At 38.9% G+C, this 18,968-nt stretch overlaps 1 protein-coding gene across 4 annotated transcripts; it reads right to left on the minus strand.

Moving 5' to 3' along the window:
- Window positions 1-160: 160 nt before the first annotated feature.
- Window positions 161-18,968, minus strand: hck (HCK proto-oncogene, Src family tyrosine kinase). Of its 4 annotated transcripts, none has more exons than XM_041048271.1 (13): window positions 18,779-18,968; window positions 10,953-11,092; window positions 9,255-9,288; window positions 8,411-8,504; window positions 8,097-8,192; window positions 7,777-7,880; window positions 6,675-6,824; window positions 6,337-6,489; window positions 6,062-6,244; window positions 5,124-5,200; window positions 4,006-4,159; window positions 3,526-3,657; window positions 161-2,502 (listed from the first exon to the last, which is right to left on the minus strand). In XM_041048271.1, the coding sequence occupies exons 2-13, from the start codon at window positions 11,082-11,084 to the stop codon at window positions 2,300-2,302; spliced, it is 1,512 nt and encodes a 503-aa protein (XP_040904205.1). In that variant the 5' UTR covers window positions 11,085-11,092; window positions 18,779-18,968; the 3' UTR covers window positions 161-2,299. The 4 variants fall into 4 exon arrangements, with proteins under 4 accessions (XP_040904205.1, XP_040904196.1, XP_040904218.1 ...); XM_041048262.1 differs by having other exon boundaries at window positions 10,953-11,095; XM_041048284.1 differs by lacking the exon at window positions 18,779-18,968 and adding an exon at window positions 15,063-15,213.

The following is an 18,968-nucleotide window of genomic DNA, read 5'->3' on the forward strand; positions in this document are numbered from 1 at the left end:
CTGATCTGTTAACTATCACCATAGACTATCACACGAACGATTTTTAAATGAGCCTCTTGGGATGCAGTTCATACACACCAAGAAACACATTAATCTAATGTGTAAATAACGATACATAAAACCTTGTACGGTGTTACACATATACACATTTAGATCAATAAATGTTTCTAAAACAATTTATTTTAATATTTTTATCACAGTAGTATTGAACCAAGCATCTAACAAAATACGCAAAGGGTTTTACATTGATAAAGAAGAAAACAAAAACATTTGTAACCTTATGAATAAATGTCCAGTGCTATGCAATGATTCAATATTGTCTAATATCAGCTCTTTACGTGTGTAAAAGCAAAATTCTCTCACATATTGTTGCTCACGGTTCTGTCTGATACCAAATCTGTCACAGCATGAAATCATCATTTGAAACACCCAAGAATATTCTGCTGAAAGTTTAGCCCACAAAATATGTACTGTAGTCATTTGGGTCAATTAATGAACATGACATTGTTATCATATGATTTATGTTTAATTCAATTATCTCCATATAACAAACACGTTATCCTTTCAGCATTGAGTGACTGTGCAACAACTGCTATACCATTTCCAACAACATGAGAAACACATTATTCAAACAGTATAGAAAAAACTAAAAAAAAAAAAAAAGAAAAAAAGGAAAAAAAGGATAGAAAAAGCATTTACTTTTGGATTGCCATTACATTCAAGATAAGATACAGTGATGTTCAGAGCAGTACTAAATGAACAAATAATTTATTTTACCAAACAGAGAAAAAAGGCAGAAAGATGTGAAATGTATGTGTGAATAATATTTAACATAACATTTTATGGCTGAAAAAAAAGCAACAATAATAATTAGTTAATATGGTTTCACATTAAAGACCCTATTCCTAAGCACTTGTATTCCTTTATGTATATCAATAAATATACAGAGCATATGGAAATATATTGTAAATGTTTAGTCTGAAAGCAACAACCACTGTAAAAGGCACTTTTAAGGATTAATGCTGAACAAGCCACAGCATTATGGAAAAAAAAATCTATAGAAATAGTGGATTTTTGCATATTTATCTGCCCTTTATAAAGTCCACAGTCCCCACTTTGCTTTCACAATGTAAAACACTGCACATTTAACAGCTTTGCTTGATCAATCATTGATATCAGCCCAGTGCAGCTGAACACTGTACATATTTCACTGTGAACATCTGTGTTGTGGTCATACCTTCCTTTGATGAATGCACGATGTGTGCTGGAACATAACTTCACTTCACATAACTTTTTTTGTGAAGATAGCCATGTACATTTGTATTGTGTAAAATAAAATTTTGTGTGTGAGATAGTCATGATTATACAATAGCTTGTACTGGACAGTATGGCCTTCTACATACTGTAAATGCTACATAGACATACCTTCAAAGCTGTTGGAATGTTAGGGACTGTACAAAAATGATAAGGCAGAAAAAGAGAGGGAGGGCTGTATAGAATTTTTTTTCTTTGGGGAAAAAATGTATACAGCACTAATGGGGGGCCCTGCTTTTTCCTCATGGTCTGTTTTACTTCAACCATCCTGTGCCATCCTTATTCAAGCACATTTTCTATTTTCACTTATACATGTAGAGACAAGTCCTGTCTGGGTCCAGTTTTGGAACCCACACGTCCCCTGCAAACCTCAGTAATGAAACCAACCTGTTACCCACAGTTATCTCTAAATAGAGATGTGCACTAAATGTCAGGGCACATGTTTACTGTACATAATGATGTGCAGCTTTAATGGTCAGTTTTATGAAGATAAACATCCAGTACATCTGATGTAGCTGTGGCCATATTAGCCTATGACCAAACCTTTAGAACATAATTCTACAGTATATATTGTGCTGTGTCCCTGACCTGAGTATGAGGTAGGATTGTGTTGTCATAACATTAGTAATAGTAATAATAATATCTACTGTCTGCATTGTATTTATATTTTGCATGTCTTAATCTCTCTACCATAGTTGTGTTACTTAACAATGTTACAATTCAAAGGGAGAAGGGCCCAATGAAAATAATCAAAATATTAGGTAGGGCCTGTCATTCTAAGAGATAAAGTTTCAACCCAATAATTTTTGTACAGTCCCTTGTTATTATAGATTATGTGTGTGAGAATGTGTAGGAGAAAGAGAGACTGCAGCAGTGCAGTCCAGAGCACTCTCTGAGTTGCACTGCTGCAGGTAGAAAATAGACTTGCTGTTAAGTATGAATAGAGCAATATTGTGACAGAAAACATGTTTGTGGATGTTCATTTTCATGGCTGCTGCTGGTACTGGCTCTCTGTGGCTGTGTAGAAATCCTCCAGGACGCTCTGCAGGTAATCAAAGGTCGGACGGTCCTCAGGCTTGTTCTTCCAACACTCCAGCATGATTTCATAGAGTTCGGTGGGACAGCTGTCCAAGCGCTGCATTCTGTAGCCCTTTTCCAAGGAACGAATCACTTCTGGGTTGGTCATCCCTGAAATCAAGAGCACATGATTGCATAAATCATGCTAACTTTAAGGCCATATGGATGGTACTGTCAGTGGGTTGGTTCACCAGTTTGGGACAAACTAAACTGCCATGAAACTTTGTGCAGACAGCCATGATACCCCTGACTTTCATGACCCCTGACTTTTCCCCCTAGTGCTGCCATGAGGTTGTGGTTTTGAGTTAAATATCTTTACAACTACTGGATAGGTTGCTGTGTCATGTCATCATCTGCCGCTTATCTGGGTCCAGGCCCAGGTCGCGGGGGTGACTCCCGCCCAGTCCACAATGCACCAAAGTCCTATGGCACCTCCCACAGGTTGTGAGCCCATAGGAGGTGGTGCCGTCCAGAGTGGGCCTCAAACCCATGACCCCGAGAGATTGAGTCTCGTGCTCTACCAACTGAGCTAACCGGACAGCAGGTTGTAAGTAGGTAAAAAAATTCACATTGCCCTCATGAGGAATTGGAATAACTTTACAGATCCTCTGCCTTTTCCTCTGACCCCATCATGACCACATTTTAAGTGGCCCAGCACTTTGTTGTATGATCACTTACCTGTTAAACTAATGACCTTCCTCAACTGTGTTAATTACCATTAAAACATTTTTAATGGTTATTAGCCGGTGTTAGCATGTTAAACTGTTAAGCACTAAGGTGATGTGTTGTTAAACAACACACGAGGAAAACTACAGATGGAAATTCCACACCCACACAGTGAGTCTTTATGGAGTGTTGCCCATCTGCCTCTAGCTTCAATAAAATCCAATTCACTACTGTTATCCCATTCCAACATGGACCTACAGTATGTTACCAGTCCTTAACACTTTAAACCGAGGGTAAGATAATTAATTAGTTTATTAATTAGGATAATGTGTTTGTTGAGTTGAGGTGTAGAAATGGGACAAAAGCATTGTGTACTAACTGCAAGTGTAAGGTTCTTGCTCTTCAGAGACATTATGGCAATTAGTATAAGCTTTATTATTATAAAGCTGAAATTAGTGATCCACTTACCTGGGTATGGTGTGCGTCCATAGCTGATAATCTCAGTCAGCAAGATGCCAAAGGACCAGACGTCAGATTTGATGGTGAAAGAGCCATAGTTGATTGCCTCAGGAGCTGTCCATTTGATGGGGAACTTGGCTCCTGGTTATTGGGGGAAAATTGCAAAATGTGAACCGGTGTTGACTTTGTTATTGAGATGTTAGCTGGCTGCTAATGCCACTGCTGAGGCGTTTCCTGCTGCACTTACATCCCCTCAAACGCATACTCAACACATTGTCTGCTCATTCAGTTAGCCATACAGCAAGTCACACTTGTCTTCACTATTTTTGCAACCCATGTTGAAATCTGACACCTTCGTGACACTAAGTAATTTCCCCTGAACTGACGAAACTGTGACTGTTCCCATTTCATCACTTCACCAGTTTCTTAATCACTTCTACTGATGATACCTGGCTAACACAACATTTGGTAGTGAGTACAGTGTCGTACCTTCCCTGGCTGTGTACTCGTTGTCTTCAATGATGCGAGCGAGGCCAAAGTCAGCAATTTTGCACACTAAAGCCTTATTGACCAGGATGTTGGCAGCTCTCAGGTCTCTGTGGATGTAGTTCCTCTGCTCAATGTAGGCCATGCCCTCTGCAGTCTAGAGAGATGTTAAAGAGTCAAAACATAGTTCCTCATTGTAAATGTCACTGGCAATGAAATTGCAGCATTATCAGTGTTTCCTCGTTAAAAACTTCTTCCAGTACACCAGCATTGCTGGTAATAACAGCAACAGACATTTACTATAATATGAGTGAGAATTTATTCACACAAGTATTCTCTCTCTTTAACTCTCTTGCGTTAGCAGTAGATAAGACTAATCTCTCTAACTATCTGATGAGTGATTTAACGTGATAAAATCTTTCATGGTAGGATTGAATCAAAACAGACAGATGTAACCCTTTTCCTCTTCCCTTCCCTCTCTGTTCTTTGTATTAGATGTCAAGCAGATCATGCAGCAGAGTGCTAACTCCCTCATAAACTCACAAACTCATGCACATTTAGAGGGGTGCAGATTTTCTTAAAGAGGGAGCTGTTTGGTCTTTGAGTAGCGCTATGCATGCTAACCCACATGTATAATGCATACATGTTGATGTTGCCACCTACAGGTACAGAAAGTAACAGCAGGACTAAGTTGAAATGAGTACTACAACCTCACTTTTTTCTTTGTATAACAGATGTCTTCATTGTATTTTTTTAAATCGCATTCGCAGAGTAGGATTTATCCTATCCTACCATGAGGTTGACAGTTGAGGTTTTGAGCAAGTTTGGCCAGTGCTTTGGTTTATGACTAAATAGTATTTGTAATGTCATTCCAACCAGCTTCAACTGTACTTTGTGTTTATGGCTAATTAGCACATTTGTAGCATGCTAAGTCAGTAATCTAAATGTGAATGAATATAGTAAACATATGCTGCAGCACTTTCACTTTCAGCACAATCCTTATCAATAGAACAATGGACTACTGAACTCAAGATGGTAATACAGGAAAACATGAAACAACCGAACAGCCAGAGGATCTGGTCTGTTGATTTGTATAATGGAGGACTGACAATGACACTCACCTGGGCAGCGAAGTCGATGAGCTTGGGGAGCTGGACACGGTTGCCCTCATCACTCTTTATGAAGTCTAATAAACTACCTGTAGGCACACACACACACAAACACATCAATAAACCACAGGCCACATGTAAAGGTCAGTGCACCTGATGAGGGAAAAAACAAAACAAAACAAAAAACTACAGATATCCTTTAAAAAAAGTTTCAACCAATAGATATATTTCATCTATATATCTATATATAATCTGTAGTGAGATTTCATTTTCTTTTTCCCTTTAGTTTACAGGGAAAATTGTTCACGTACAGCAGTGATTCCCAACCATTTTGTCTTAAGTATCTCCACAGTCCACTCAGATGAACGCCAGTCCACCTTTATTGACTTCACCCATCATGTTCCGAATGTGTTCATTTGAAGTTTTCATTTCATTTGCAGTGGCGGAAGCTGGTATGTTCCAATCAATTACTACTTCTAGCTAACTATTTCAACCATTTATCCATTAATTTAAGATAACTGTTAGGGCATCTCTGCTTGCTATCTAGTTTTTGCACACTCTCAAATGCAACACAGATGTTCAGAAGTTACAGCTGACTCAATATGCAGATTATTCGTTTCTTTTTCTTTAGTTTCAAATGATCATGATTTTATTTTATTTTTTAAAATTTAGTTCAGCTACTACACAATCTTTCCACATGCAGCCTGCAAACTGCAACAGCACTCCCTGGGACCTAAGTACTAGTCCTAAGTAAGAATTACTGTCTTGCGAGTTTCCTTTGGTTTGGTTTTAGTGTAATACAATATAGATTTTTTATAGGCTTTCCATAGAATAAAAGTTTAGGGGAAAAAATAATATTTAAATGGAGGGCTAACAACTTTACACAAGTGTTTTTACGTACTGTGCCTGCATTCACACACATACATTCAGTCAGGTATGCACACACATACCCTTCTCCATGAACTCTGTGATGATATAGATAGGCTCCTCCTTGGTGACCACAGCATGGAGTCGGACCAGTTTGTCGTGCTGAAGCGTCTTCATCAGGTTGGCCTCCGCCATGAAGGCTTCAACTGACATGCTGCCAGGTTTCATAGTCTTCACTGCAACCTTGGTGTGCTTATTGTATGTGGCTTCAAACAAAATAAGAAGTAGCATTAGAAAATAAAATGCTAGCTTCCTTTCTCCAAAAACTGTGTTCTAGCATGATTCATATCTATCTCACCCATCCAGACTTCTCCAAACTGGCCAGCACCAAGCCTCTTTTCCAGTTTGAGAGATGACCTTGGGATTTCCCAGGCGTCTTTCTCCCATGGCTTCTCAGGTTTGGGACTCAGGCATGGGTTGGTCAGGGTTTGGCACAGGCCATCTCCCTGCTCTAGAATAAGCAGATACAAATATTTGACCTTGGACTCTTTGGACTTTGCTCCTTACATCATTATTTTTAATGAGGACAGCCAATAACTCAACTAGTCTACTAAGAGAGACAGCTGTGAGGAGGTCAGATCATTCATTGTCAAACTGAGGAAACAGCCTGAACTCTGTAAACAGTAATGAACTTACTCTTGTAATGGCCGACCAGCTCCTGCAGGGTGCTGAAGGTGATGCGAGGAGAGATGTAGAATCCTCCGTTGTCCAGCGTACGGATCTTATAATGTTTAACTGTGTCACCAGCCTGGATGTCGCTGTCCCTGACAGACAGAGAGTAGCTGCCTGTGGTAAAACAGAAAGAAAACAGTAGTTACCAGGTGACACACAGGGGGTTTTTGTCATCTTGTCATCAACATCTTTGACTGGGTTATATTTTTAGATGATTCAAAATTTTAAAATCGTAACATTTTTGTGTCAGAAAACTAAAGATATCCAGTGTTTCCCAAAAATGCTACTTCTTGTGAGAGTAGAAAAGCTTCTGGGACTTCCTGCATATCAGCATGGGACGCTTAAAGGGACACTCCAGTGATTTTTAGTTTCTAATATCAGTCAAGCTATGAAAATGCTGGATCCTATGTTTCCCATAATTTAATGTAGGCTGTCTGTTAAAAATGTAAATTCACAAGCCCAAAACAATTTAACCTGAGAACATTTTTCGAATATTAGAAGCCTCCCTTCAGAGCCAGAGAAGACATTATACCACTGTTTTCACAGGCTGAGAAGAACTCCTTTACTCATCTTATCCATTCATTTGGAGGATTCAGTCTGTAGTCAGCCCTGAAGTTAATAATTTGTTAACAAAAATGTAATGATTGGTCACTTGGGGGCATCAGAAACAAGCTGTGAGTACAGCATTGTCATATTATCACTGGTTTAGCTAATGTAGCTGACGTGTTGGCAAACAGTTGCCACTTTGCACGTCCGGTAGACACTGAGCAACTTTAGCATTAATTTGGAGTCATGTTTGTGGCAACCTGACAAATGTGCAAATGCATTTCCAATGGCTTAAAATGTGTAAGGTACAAGAAATTAGTACACATCTGTTAAAAACACAGTTTTTGTTACAGCAGTAACTGCCAAAATCAATTTGCATTATTTGTCAGATGAGGTTTTTGCTGTCAATAATTTCTCTTTATGAATACTTAGCCCGCTGCACTGCATGTAGTACAGAAGTACTGAGTACTCACATCATAAAGGCCAAAATATCTGTTTATGAATGTGTTTTTTTACTCACCCTTGGTGGTCTCACTGTCTCGGATCATGAAGGATCCCACTTTGTTCCCAGGGGCCAGCAGCTGCCTCTCTGCATCTTTCCTGCTCACGCCCTTAAAGAACCACCTCAACAACAGGAAACAGGTTGGTTGGTACAGAAACCTCTTAACGGCTCTTTCTGTACAAGCCTTATTTTCCATTCATATAGTGGGCTTTGCTTCCTTATACATTTTCAGTTTGTGATAATGATAATAATAAGACAACAGTTGATATGTATAGTATTTATATATATAGTGAGAAATTAATCATGCATATACATTTATTTTCCGTGTGAGTACTTACTCCTCTGCCTCCAGAGTATCTTTGGCTACATAATTACTGGGGATGTAGCCTTCCTGGCCTGTACTGATTAACATAGCTCTCCACCACTCCCCTGACCTACAGAGAGAGAGAGAGAGAGAGAGAGAGAGAGAGAGAGAGAGAGAGAGAGAGAGAGAGAGAGAGAAAAAGCGAGAGAGAGAGAGAGCACAAAATGTGTGAATATTTGTTGACACCAAAGACATAGACATGATAAAGCGTACCAGTCCGGAAACTGAAGCTTATAACTGAAGCAACAAAGAATTAATGATCTTTCTCACTGCTGATATTCTACTTACTCCTCTAAGATTCGGAGCTTATCTCCCTTCTTGAAGCCAAGGTCTCCCTCGTGAATGGCCTCATAGTCGTATAGTGCCATGGCAATGCTCTCTCCTACAGCAAGAAAAGAAGAAGGCCTCGTGTTTAGAGATTGCAGTGTTAAACATGACCCCTTCGCCTTATCTCGTGAAACCTGTTTACATGCTGTGAACATCTTTGGGCTTGTAAAACACTTTCACACTCGATTCAGATAGATGGAAAGACTCAATGGCAATGATAGAGCTGAAACCAAATTAGTTTCTCTTAGCTTGTGAAAACTCTACACTTGAAAGGACATATGAGGTTTGAGGTGAGAGGTGAGAGTGTACATGGCAGATTGTGCATGTTGTTTTTTTTTTTTTTAGTGGACACAAGTCTGAACTGTGTCTGTCTTTGTTAGTAGCACTGGGTTCCCTGTGCTTTGCCTATGTAACTGACTTCCTTGTAAGCTTGATAATAATAGCAATAGAATATACTGAAGGCCTGTGTGGTGAGACAGTGAGAGGGGATATCACTCTCTACCCACACACTGACTCTCCTTCCTCTCTCTCTCTCTCTCTCTCGGATGTCGTGTTGAGTTTCAGGCAGTGTTGCTGTCTGTCTAACCAGCACTGACCAAGATGATGTTGTTTAAGCTGGCTGTCTTTTCTGTGGCGGTGTTGACAGTACAAGGCGGGAGGTAAAAAATAAACCAGAAAATTGACTGACCTTAGTGTCTCATTAGTGCTTAACTTTAAAATAAGACGCAGAGTCAATTACAGGGGAGCAAGGGTTGCAAGTTTCAAGCGGAGGTATAATAGTATGTCGATTAAGATTGTGACTCACCTTCTGAAGCGTTTGCATTGGATGGCATTTTGCTCTGTAGAGAGAAAGAAGACAGAGACTCCATCACATTTTCACATGTATAAGTACATACGTATACATATGTGTTTGTTTCATTGTAAATACAAAAACACTGATTAGTGCAGTTTTTGAAGTTTGTGTATCTGACATGATGCTTACAACACTTTGTATGGTATATACAGTACAGATTTTAAAGTTTAAAGTAAATTCTACGTTGTCAGTGTGAAAGATTGTCTAAATCAGGTCTGTCCTGCAATGTTCCTATATATTATTTTCTGTTAAAATAAATCAACATATATATTTGAATCAAATAATGTACTGTATTTATTTTAGTTTCAGCTTTTAAAGAGCACAATTATTTCTCACAGTAAGTAAGACCCCAGTTCAGCTTCAACATTTGAAAGGACGGGAGGAAGGAAGAACTTAACATCATATCAGGTTTAAATATCAAGTTGTTGTTAGCAGTTATCTCTAGTACAGGGTTCTGGGTCTGTAATTGGTTTTCTCGGCATCAGAAACCCCACTCTCAGCAAAGTGCCATGCTAGAGCTACGGTATAGTCTGCCAGCCCAAAAGACTGAGATAATACGTATCTTAGGCATTGCTTAATACTCAAGTTTTAATAATACGTCTCCTGTCTGAGTACGCTGTTCCTTTTCTGTCACTTCCTTTTTTTTTCATTGAGGGTACAAGAGTTGTTACAGTCATCACACAGGAAGTAGTCGCCAGATGAGCCACATTCGCACAGTAGCACTGCTACTTTACCGATGGCACAGATCAAAGTCTGACCAGTATGCAAACTAACAACAAGCCACAGGAATGTGAACAGTGTATGTCAGTGCACATACATCCTCTCTGAAAAGCTCTGGAAAACTGTCCACTATCACCTGTGGGAGTAACCAGTGAAACACTTTTCTCTCCTGTACCTCATCACACTTTCGCTGTTTCCGCATTTGATACCATTAATCTTCCTCATTCTCCATTTAAAGTCACTGCCCTTTTACTTGTCAACAGGTCCACAAACATTTTTTTGTTTACACATACAGTAATATGGCTTAAGATGCATGCTCAGTGATGGAAAAGTAATTACGTATATATACTTTAGAACTGTACCTGAGTACAATAGTTCTGTTTTTATACTCTACATTTATCTGCCAGCTACAGTTATTAGTTACTAGTTACTATTCAGATTGAGGACTTACAATGCATCAATGAACAATTAAACCAGTAGTTCCCAACAATTTGGCTTAAAGCAGTGTCTAATTAATGTCCCAGGTTATATTCAAGACCCAAGGAGGTAAAATGATCCAGGAAAATCCAAAAACTGAAAGCAATTCTTTTCTATCCTATTAGTCATTTCATGACCACTCAAATTTGGCTTGCGACCCTTTAGAGGGGATCAGATCCCTAGGTTGGGAACCACTGGATGGAACTATGAGTATGTTTACTTGCACTGTAGTATTTCTACATTGTTGCATTGGTACTGAAATCAAAGATCTGAATATGTCTTCCATCAATGGCCCTGTGATATTTATTTGTATTAGAACACAGCAATTTTAAGGCAAAGTGTAAATGATTACCTCTCTGTGTGTTCTATTATGTTGAGGTGTTATTTGCCACAAGATGAACAACAACTAGTTACTTTTCAGAGATTTTTATCTGTCACAACATCTGTGCTTACAGCTTTGCTTGAGGAGTTTCCTGTGGTGGGGTCTTTGACATAGTGGGCCGTGTGTGCGCGGTTCTGCAGCTCATCGTTACCCGTCCCTTTGCTGAGAGGCTCCTGCTCCTGCTTTGAGCCCACACAGCCCATGGTGCCTTCTGCTGGAGGACAAGAGGAGAAACAGCAGGACATGAGGGCTGAGGTTACCAGTTTATTGTTTAAAAGAACTTTTATCTGATAAATGTTCATTTCCAAGCTTTTGTCACACAAACACTGTTGTATTTCTAGTTCACACATCCAGAACCCCAAGACTCAAGGTTATGAGCAGGTTATAAACCAGTTTCTGTGATAATGTATTCACATGTGCACTTTGTAAATAAGCAGATAAAACATTAAATGACCTTTGAATACTACAAAAGACACTGTGCTGATCAAACATTGTCAAACACTACAAGGAGTTAATATAAGACTAGCGACTTCCTGGTACTCCTGGATATTACGTATAATAATCTTTCATGTTCTCTGTGTGGCATCTGGTGTTTGCAATTATTTGAGGTGTTATTGCAAAACATCACAGATCAGCACTGAGGCACTGAAGACAATTTCTTACTAAATAGCTTTGCTTGATAGGTAGAATCATATGTGTTTTTAGAATATCCAATGAAAAGAGCATTGCACAAAATAAGACAGTGGACTGTTTTTAACTTGACAGAAAAACTGTAAGACAATGGTAAATATGATGATGATGATGATGGGTTATCATATCTATGGCATAATCGTAATGTTCAAGGAGATGAGGAGATGATTTTTATCACAAATCCCACAATGTTATAGGAGTGCAATGCTAACCTGGGGGAGTCCTCTTTTAAATTAAAGAGAAAAACAGTCAACTCTAAGTAGCTTTAAGTAGCTATTGAACATTTAACATTGTGTGCTTTTATGCTTATTTGTATATTCATTTATTTATTTACTAACCATTATGATATTAACCACTTGTATTACGCACTTCTTTTGTCTCCTTTTTTTTTAACTTTCACTTGCATCTGTGGTCACATACCTTCTTGAGGATCATCACGGAATAAAAAAGTCAGTCACATGATCGGTCGCAGCCTGTATTACTTGGGCATTGTGCATGTATTGATCTCACATTTCTTTAGGACACGTAGATTTTAATGAGCAGGCAGCATCTAGAGTCGACAGTGAATTTGCCAACTGTGACACTTTAAGCTCTGTGACACAGAACTGAGACCTTATCTATTCTCAGCTGGGTGCTACTGTAAATATGTTTCAAAATGTTTCTAACAATGGGTGGATGTGGTGTGAAAGTCACATATCACATGATGCTGTTAGATATTCCTTGCCGCAGGGGGAAGACTGAGAACACAAAGATGTCTTATAGCTAACTCAGTCACTCAACTTCCTGGATGATCTTGACTGTAGGATTTTTGGGATGATGGATGCTTCTGCAGTCTCTACATGATTGGTGTTCATTCTGACTTAACAGATTTTTAAAGATGTCTGTAACCCAACAGCTGCAAAACCGTCCTGACTCTTACGTATCATGTATGTATACAAAGATCAAGAATGAACACTACAATGACTCTATCTACTATGGCAACACAAGTATTTACACACAAACCCCCATATCCAACTCTAACATCTAGGGAATACTTTGTATTATTTTGTATCTGCATCTACATGTAAATGTGTATGCAATTATGTGGAACAAGGTCTAACAGGAACAAAAACAAAGAGGGAACTGTGACAGGAGATAGAAGCTGCGTTTTATAGCACGCATTGGTTCATGTCCATGCAGAGGACAAAGGAGAGCTATACTTTGTAACTTATCTCTCTTTAGCTCAGAGAAGCTGATGATTGCACTCAACGAAGGAAGTAATGTTTATCGTGAGAACTGAAAAGCAACTGTTACCAAGCAAACAGATGAATGATTTTAGAGTTTTGCTTATGGATTGAGCAAAACTACCACTGATATCCCTAGCAGATATTTTTCTTTCACAAGCAACAGGAACCATCAGCACTGAAAAAAAAACTTGAAATGTTTCTGCCTGCATCTCGTGATCTGTTCTGCAATAAATATCTCCATTTTGTACCAAAAGTATTACCTGCTCTGGTGACATTAATACACTGTGGTAAGCAATGGAAAATGTTTCATTTGAACATTTAGACACAGGAAGTGCTCAGAGTTCTTGAGGTCAAAACTAGTGGTGTTAACGCGTTTGCTTCCCTTTTCTCGCTGTTCTAAACCTTGTTCCTCTTTTAGATGTGTAATCAAAGGAAGGGACAGGTTTCTTTAGACACTTTTGATTTCTATTTTAAACTTAGTGCAATTCCTCTTCCAAGTAATGAACAGATGTGGCTCCCTGACTATTTTCACTGATACAAAAGGCAAGGCTGACAGTGTTTTTTTTAGATTCTATGACTGTGGGAGGCAGAGTTGGAATTTTTCAAATTATGACTTCAACTGCAGGTTAAACCTTTCATATATCTCCATAAACAAGAACAATAAACATAACATGCACTATTAGTTACACAATATAATCTAGCTCTATGATCAGAGGCAGAATGCCCTAATGGGACTCCACCATTATCCACAGATCTTTGCATATCTTTGCATATATGTGCAGGTCTCTATCATGTGAAGCCTCCGTCTGGTTCTGTTCTTCTAATGTTCTGGGTCATTATGTTGCTGTAGGATGAAGCACTGACCAACCAGTCTGTCTCCACTCTGACAGAAATATACACAACTACTTCCTGCAGTACAGTATTGTCCTGATAAAACATCAGAGGGTGTAGTAACAGTTTGTTCATCACAGACAGAGGGTTTGTAAGTCATCAACTAAAGTTGGATCACCTGTAGGAACTTTTTGCATTAATATTCAGGGTTTTATTTCCTTTGAATGCTGCAGGCAAACTGTGAGTGAACCAGTTTCTTCATCCTTGAAAAAGACCTGTTTTCTATCACATTTACAGGATTTGTCAGTTTTTTGAGACCTAAACTTCTTTATGTCTTTTTCTTCTTCTTCTTCTTTTTTTTTTTTTTTTACCTTGGGGAGTTTACCACTGACCTTTGTACCACTGGTACCTTTTGTATTCACTGGATGTCTGATATTTCACCAATAAGGAACGTATTAGAGTTTGCTTCTTAAGTGTTTATAAAAAGAATGAACTCCGTTCTATGATGAGATGATGACTCACTAGGTGACACCTCTTCTTCTTATATAATTTTAACTTGATATTCACCTGCTAAGGGGACTTTGCGACTTCAAGGGGGAAAATCCCAGTAAATAGTGGTCCCAACTCCTGATGTGTCTCTGGCTGGAAACATAATATAAAAGGAATACGTTGACATCCTGGGAAACACCTTTAATTGCTTTCTTGCAGAGAGTCAGATCAAAAGATCGATGCCACCCTCATGTCTGTACGCTTAATCTGAAGCTAATGTAAGCAGATGTCAAGCCTGGTCCAGTATTTTAAAAGGTTAAAAAAAAATCCACCTTCCAACACCTCTAAAGCCCACTGATTAACATATCTCGTTCTGACAATAATCCAGGAAATAGCCACTCCCAGAAAGAAAGAGACAGCCAGTCTGTTTCCCCCCTGCGTCCACACTTCATATAGTGATCATGTATGGCTGGCTCCAGCCTTGCTGTCTCTTTAACTCTCAGGAAGAAAGCAAATAAGCATATTTCCCAAAATGTCAAACTGTTCCTTCAACAGCTGAGCTGAGAGAGAAGAGAGAGAGAGAACTTCCTCAACAACCAGCTTTAGAGCAGGTAGCAGCACAGTGACATAAACTCTGCTCCACCTGCTTTTGCTTCTGTGTAGAAGGTAGTGTATAAGATAGGTAGATGGTGCTAGTTTGACCAATCCGCCATTTAATATAAGCTGCATCCTCAATGATTCCCACACAACCACAGACACAGGATTAGAACCATAGAGAGACCTCAGTACAGTACCTGCCCTTCAAGCCTAAACTGAAGGCTGGGGCAGTAAACCAACTTGACAGTTCTCACACCTACAGCTCTCTTTAAAGCACAAAGCACAGACCAAAGTGGAAATATATCACCACAAGGTCATGAATGATAACACAACTTATTACGTACTCACCCCCCTAAACAGCACACAGAGAACGGGGACATAAGCCAACGTAAGCAGGTCTAGTCAGCAGCAGAAAGGAGGTCACACATCTCTTCAGGACTAAACACCTAAAACTCCCAAACAACACCATCAGTGCAGACACACAGTCAGTGGTTAAGCCTATTGAACCCTGTTAGAGCATGAAGCATGTGAGAAGTGTATTAACTACAGCAGAAGTTTAAAAAAAATGTTTTGCATGACAAAATCTGATGACTTCAAGAAAATAGACAGATGCTGGTTAAAGAATGTTTGTGCCAACTTCAGCAACAAGTTTCCATTTGGTGAGGATTTGAGAGATAGATCTATGAGAAACTGCTTATTTTTGACTACGCTAACAGTTTCATTTCTGTGATCCTGTTTTTCTCTCCTGTTTGTTCTGCTCTTCTTTGTGACTTTTGTGTTCCTGTCCAGACCACATCAGCCTTAAAAATAAACCTTTCACATACACAATTCAGTCTGTGGAATGTCACAGTCTGGGTTCATGTCACAATCATGTCTGAACAAAGATTATGTCTAATGGTGGAAACCCTAACCTATATCATTACTGTTATTATTATTTATTGTTTATATAATTGTTATATCCTGGTTACGAAGTAAAAAAGTTTCTGAATTCCATCAACAGATGAACTAGCCAACATGTGTAAAACTCTCTGGTAAACAGGATTTTTGTTGTATGCAGGAGTGGGGTTTTTTTTTGTTTGTTTGTTTGCTAACGTTCTCATTTTGGGACAGAATATTACAGCATCTTGTGTTCAAATCGTCAGAATAACTATATGATTTCCCATTACCTCCTGCCATATTACCTGCAATATGGCAAAAGAACTCAAGTGCGGATTTCTAACACTTAAAAGAATGATTTTACATTTTAGGAAATACACTTATTCACTTTCTTGCTGAGAGTTAGGTGAGAAGATTGAAACCACTCTAATGTTTGTATGCTAAAATACAAGGCCACAGCCAGGAGCCATGTTAGCTTAGCACAAAAACTGGAAAAAGCTAGCCTGGATCGAGCCAAATATAACAAGATTATCTTAGGTCAGCTGCTTTAAAGACACCATAATGTTTATGTGTCAGATGCTATACAGTCTATGGTCGGATGTTAAAATGCAATATGACAATAGCACAAGTATAAAAAGAGTAATAATGTCAGTGAATGCGCTCAGTAACATCAGTCACACAGCATCTAGCTAAAACATTAGCCACCATAAGCTACTGGCTGAACTGAGCGAGGACGTGTTTAATTTCTTATAAATTAAACTCACTTGAAAGAGGAGACTGTCAGTGCCATCTTTTAGATGTTACTGGTGTTACTGCTCAGCCTTCATCTCTATTTTGAACAGTTTTGAGAGGAAGTGTGATTGTTACTGATCAGGAGCTAAAACTGTAGCCAGTCATTTTATAAAAATGTGCTAAAAATGACTTTTTAATATAATGACTATTAAGAGTTCAGCCCAAAATTTCATCTACATCTCCACCACTCCAAAATATTAATCAAAAGAAAAAGTTGCCTTCTCTTCTGTCACACTGTATACTGATGATAGCATCATGTAGAGGCCCAGTTCAGAATTACCATTCAATGCAAATAAGTAGCACTGCAAACATCAGGCAGTGTGGTCATGAGTCTGTGAGACCATAAGACAGGCAGCCACATTCCGTGCAAACTTTCACAGTGTGTGGATAACAAGTGGGCAGTGATGCTTGGCCCATTTAAGACCACAACTCAACACAAATGCACAAAAATGACGTCCAAACGTACCTCAGCGTTACAGACTTCCATGTCACGTCTTTATCAGAGTTATGAAAGTTGCACAGCGTGTCCATCTGCACTATGTATCTGTCTGAGCAGTGAGACGGCAGGCTGCTACTAGTTCTACTCTGGCAGTTAAGCTGATTGCCTCGATTACACTACGGCCTCATTAATGCAAGATCTCATATGTTATTCTACCATCAAACTACAGGAACACACTAGAGCCAAATGTCTCTCAGGAGACAGAAGACAGGAATAATTCATGTGTGTGCTTATTTTTTTCTTCAGATATAAGTTTTCTAGCTGTTGAGCTGTGTGTACCTGTTTGGGACTGCCTCAAGCCATAACAACATCACCTGCTGGTCTGGCACACAACCAACAGAACAAATGGACAGAAAGAAGGAAAGAAACAAAGAAACAAAGAACGACAGAAAGAAAGACAGAACATATCTTCCCACGAGCTCAAGGAACTACTTGCTACTTGCATTATTATTAAATTACTTTAATAATAAAAGACAGAAGACTCTGGAGTAAGGACTGTCTCAGTCTCAGTTTCGTCTTACTTGTCACTACATGTACTGCATGACACAACTGCATCGAATATCATGGAGCTCCATTGTCCATTTTTAGTTATATAACAATTTCATACATTTAAGACTAAATTACAACATATTTTCTGTAGTATAACATAGTATTTCTAGTGTATGCAGAAATGTGGTATGTTGTAATGTAATTACATATGTATTGAGAGTTGTACATCGGTTATATAACTTCTGCTTGACAATGGTCGACATGGTGTAAGATTAGTCGTGAAACATTTAATCCATAGAAAATGAATCAGCAACTACTTTGATAACTGATTAATTGTTTTTGTCAATCAATGGCACAAAATCCCCTGGTTCCAGCTTTTAAAATGTTGAACATTTGACTAACATTACCTTGGGCTCTCAGAAATTTTGATGGGCAGTCTATCAATATTTACAGACCTCTTATTAACTGAATTATGAATTGAGTAACAGACATACAATGTTTTTTTTTTAAACAGGAAGGTGGGTTTTGACTCCAATATTCAAATTCTGCTGCTCTGACAAAACAAGAAACACTCTAGCAACCAACCATGAATGTGGTGTCATTTGAAAAAAAAAAAAAAAAAAAAAAGAACCCTGAGGTTGCAATCATTTACTCTTCTGTTGACAACATATGGGGAAACGCTGGCTGCATTATTAATGCAACATCCATGCTAGAAAGGGATTTTAACATTGGCCACCAGTATGATGTAACGTCGGCATTTCTGCATTGCATGTTACACAGTAATGTTTTCTGAACAAAGAGTTTCCACGTAAGATTCCCTGGGATTAAAGAGCTTTTCTTTAAAGGTTACACTATTCACAGCACACGTCTTTATACGGCACAATTTATATTCACAGATAGAGGATGTTTGTACTTTAAAGCTGATTCAACATTGACAGTCTAAGTTAATGCACAAGCACGGGAAGAACAGAACACAACTGAAACTAGACTAGTTTCTGGTTTAGTCTAGATGGACAGTCTAAAAATAACTGGCACGCGCGCGCGCGCACACACACACACACAGTCAAAGTGAAATTAAAACGTGGATGCGAATGCGATATACAATTGCGTTTATCTGACTTCGGACACACTTTCGCGCTTCATCGGCTCCTGTGCATGATGCTGGTGGACGGTGACTTCTGTAGGCGGTGGTTGATTCTACTCAAAGTTCCTCTTTTTGGAACTTAGCATCCTTGCTGTAAAACTACATGAGTTATTTTGTCGACCATCAAAGCACACCGTCTTATCCTGCCCTAAATTTGTCAGAGGCACTAACTTCATAGTGTGTCTGTTTTTCTTATAGTCACCATTCAGACGCTTTGACTACTCCCAGTCCACACACGCAAACTCAGATGAAGAGGACACTTACCGCGCTTCAATCAATCACTTCGACTCTTATTTCTGTGGCTTATATGTGATCTTCTAACTTCGGATGGCTGTGTTGAGAATACTCCTCATCTCCTTTATGTTGGTTCCATCCCTGTACAGTCGCTTCTTTCTCTGGGTTAGGTTGAAGATGTTGACGGGGCGACAGAGCGCAGCGCACTGGACTGGTAGGA

This window comes from Toxotes jaculatrix, chromosome 2 (genome assembly GCF_017976425.1).
Source record: "Toxotes jaculatrix isolate fToxJac2 chromosome 2, fToxJac2.pri, whole genome shotgun sequence".
Lineage (NCBI taxonomy): Eukaryota > Metazoa > Chordata > Actinopteri > Toxotidae > Toxotes > Toxotes jaculatrix.

What these genes read in the sequence shown, in the direction of transcription:
- hck (XM_041048271.1), bottom strand. Translation starts at nt 11,084, where the DNA reads ATGGGCTGTGTGGGCTCAAAGCAGGAGCAGGAGCCTCTCAGCAAAGGG. An exon ending in AAGCTCCGAATCTTAGAGGA is followed by an intron (nt 8,193 to 8,410) that starts GTAAGTAGAATA and finishes CTCTCTCTGTAG; the next exon opens with GTCAGGGGAGTGGTGGAGAG. An exon ending in AGACAGTGAGACCACCAAGG is followed by an intron (nt 6,825 to 7,776) that starts GTGAGTAAAAAA and finishes GTTTTACCACAG; the next exon opens with GCAGCTACTCTCTGTCTGTC.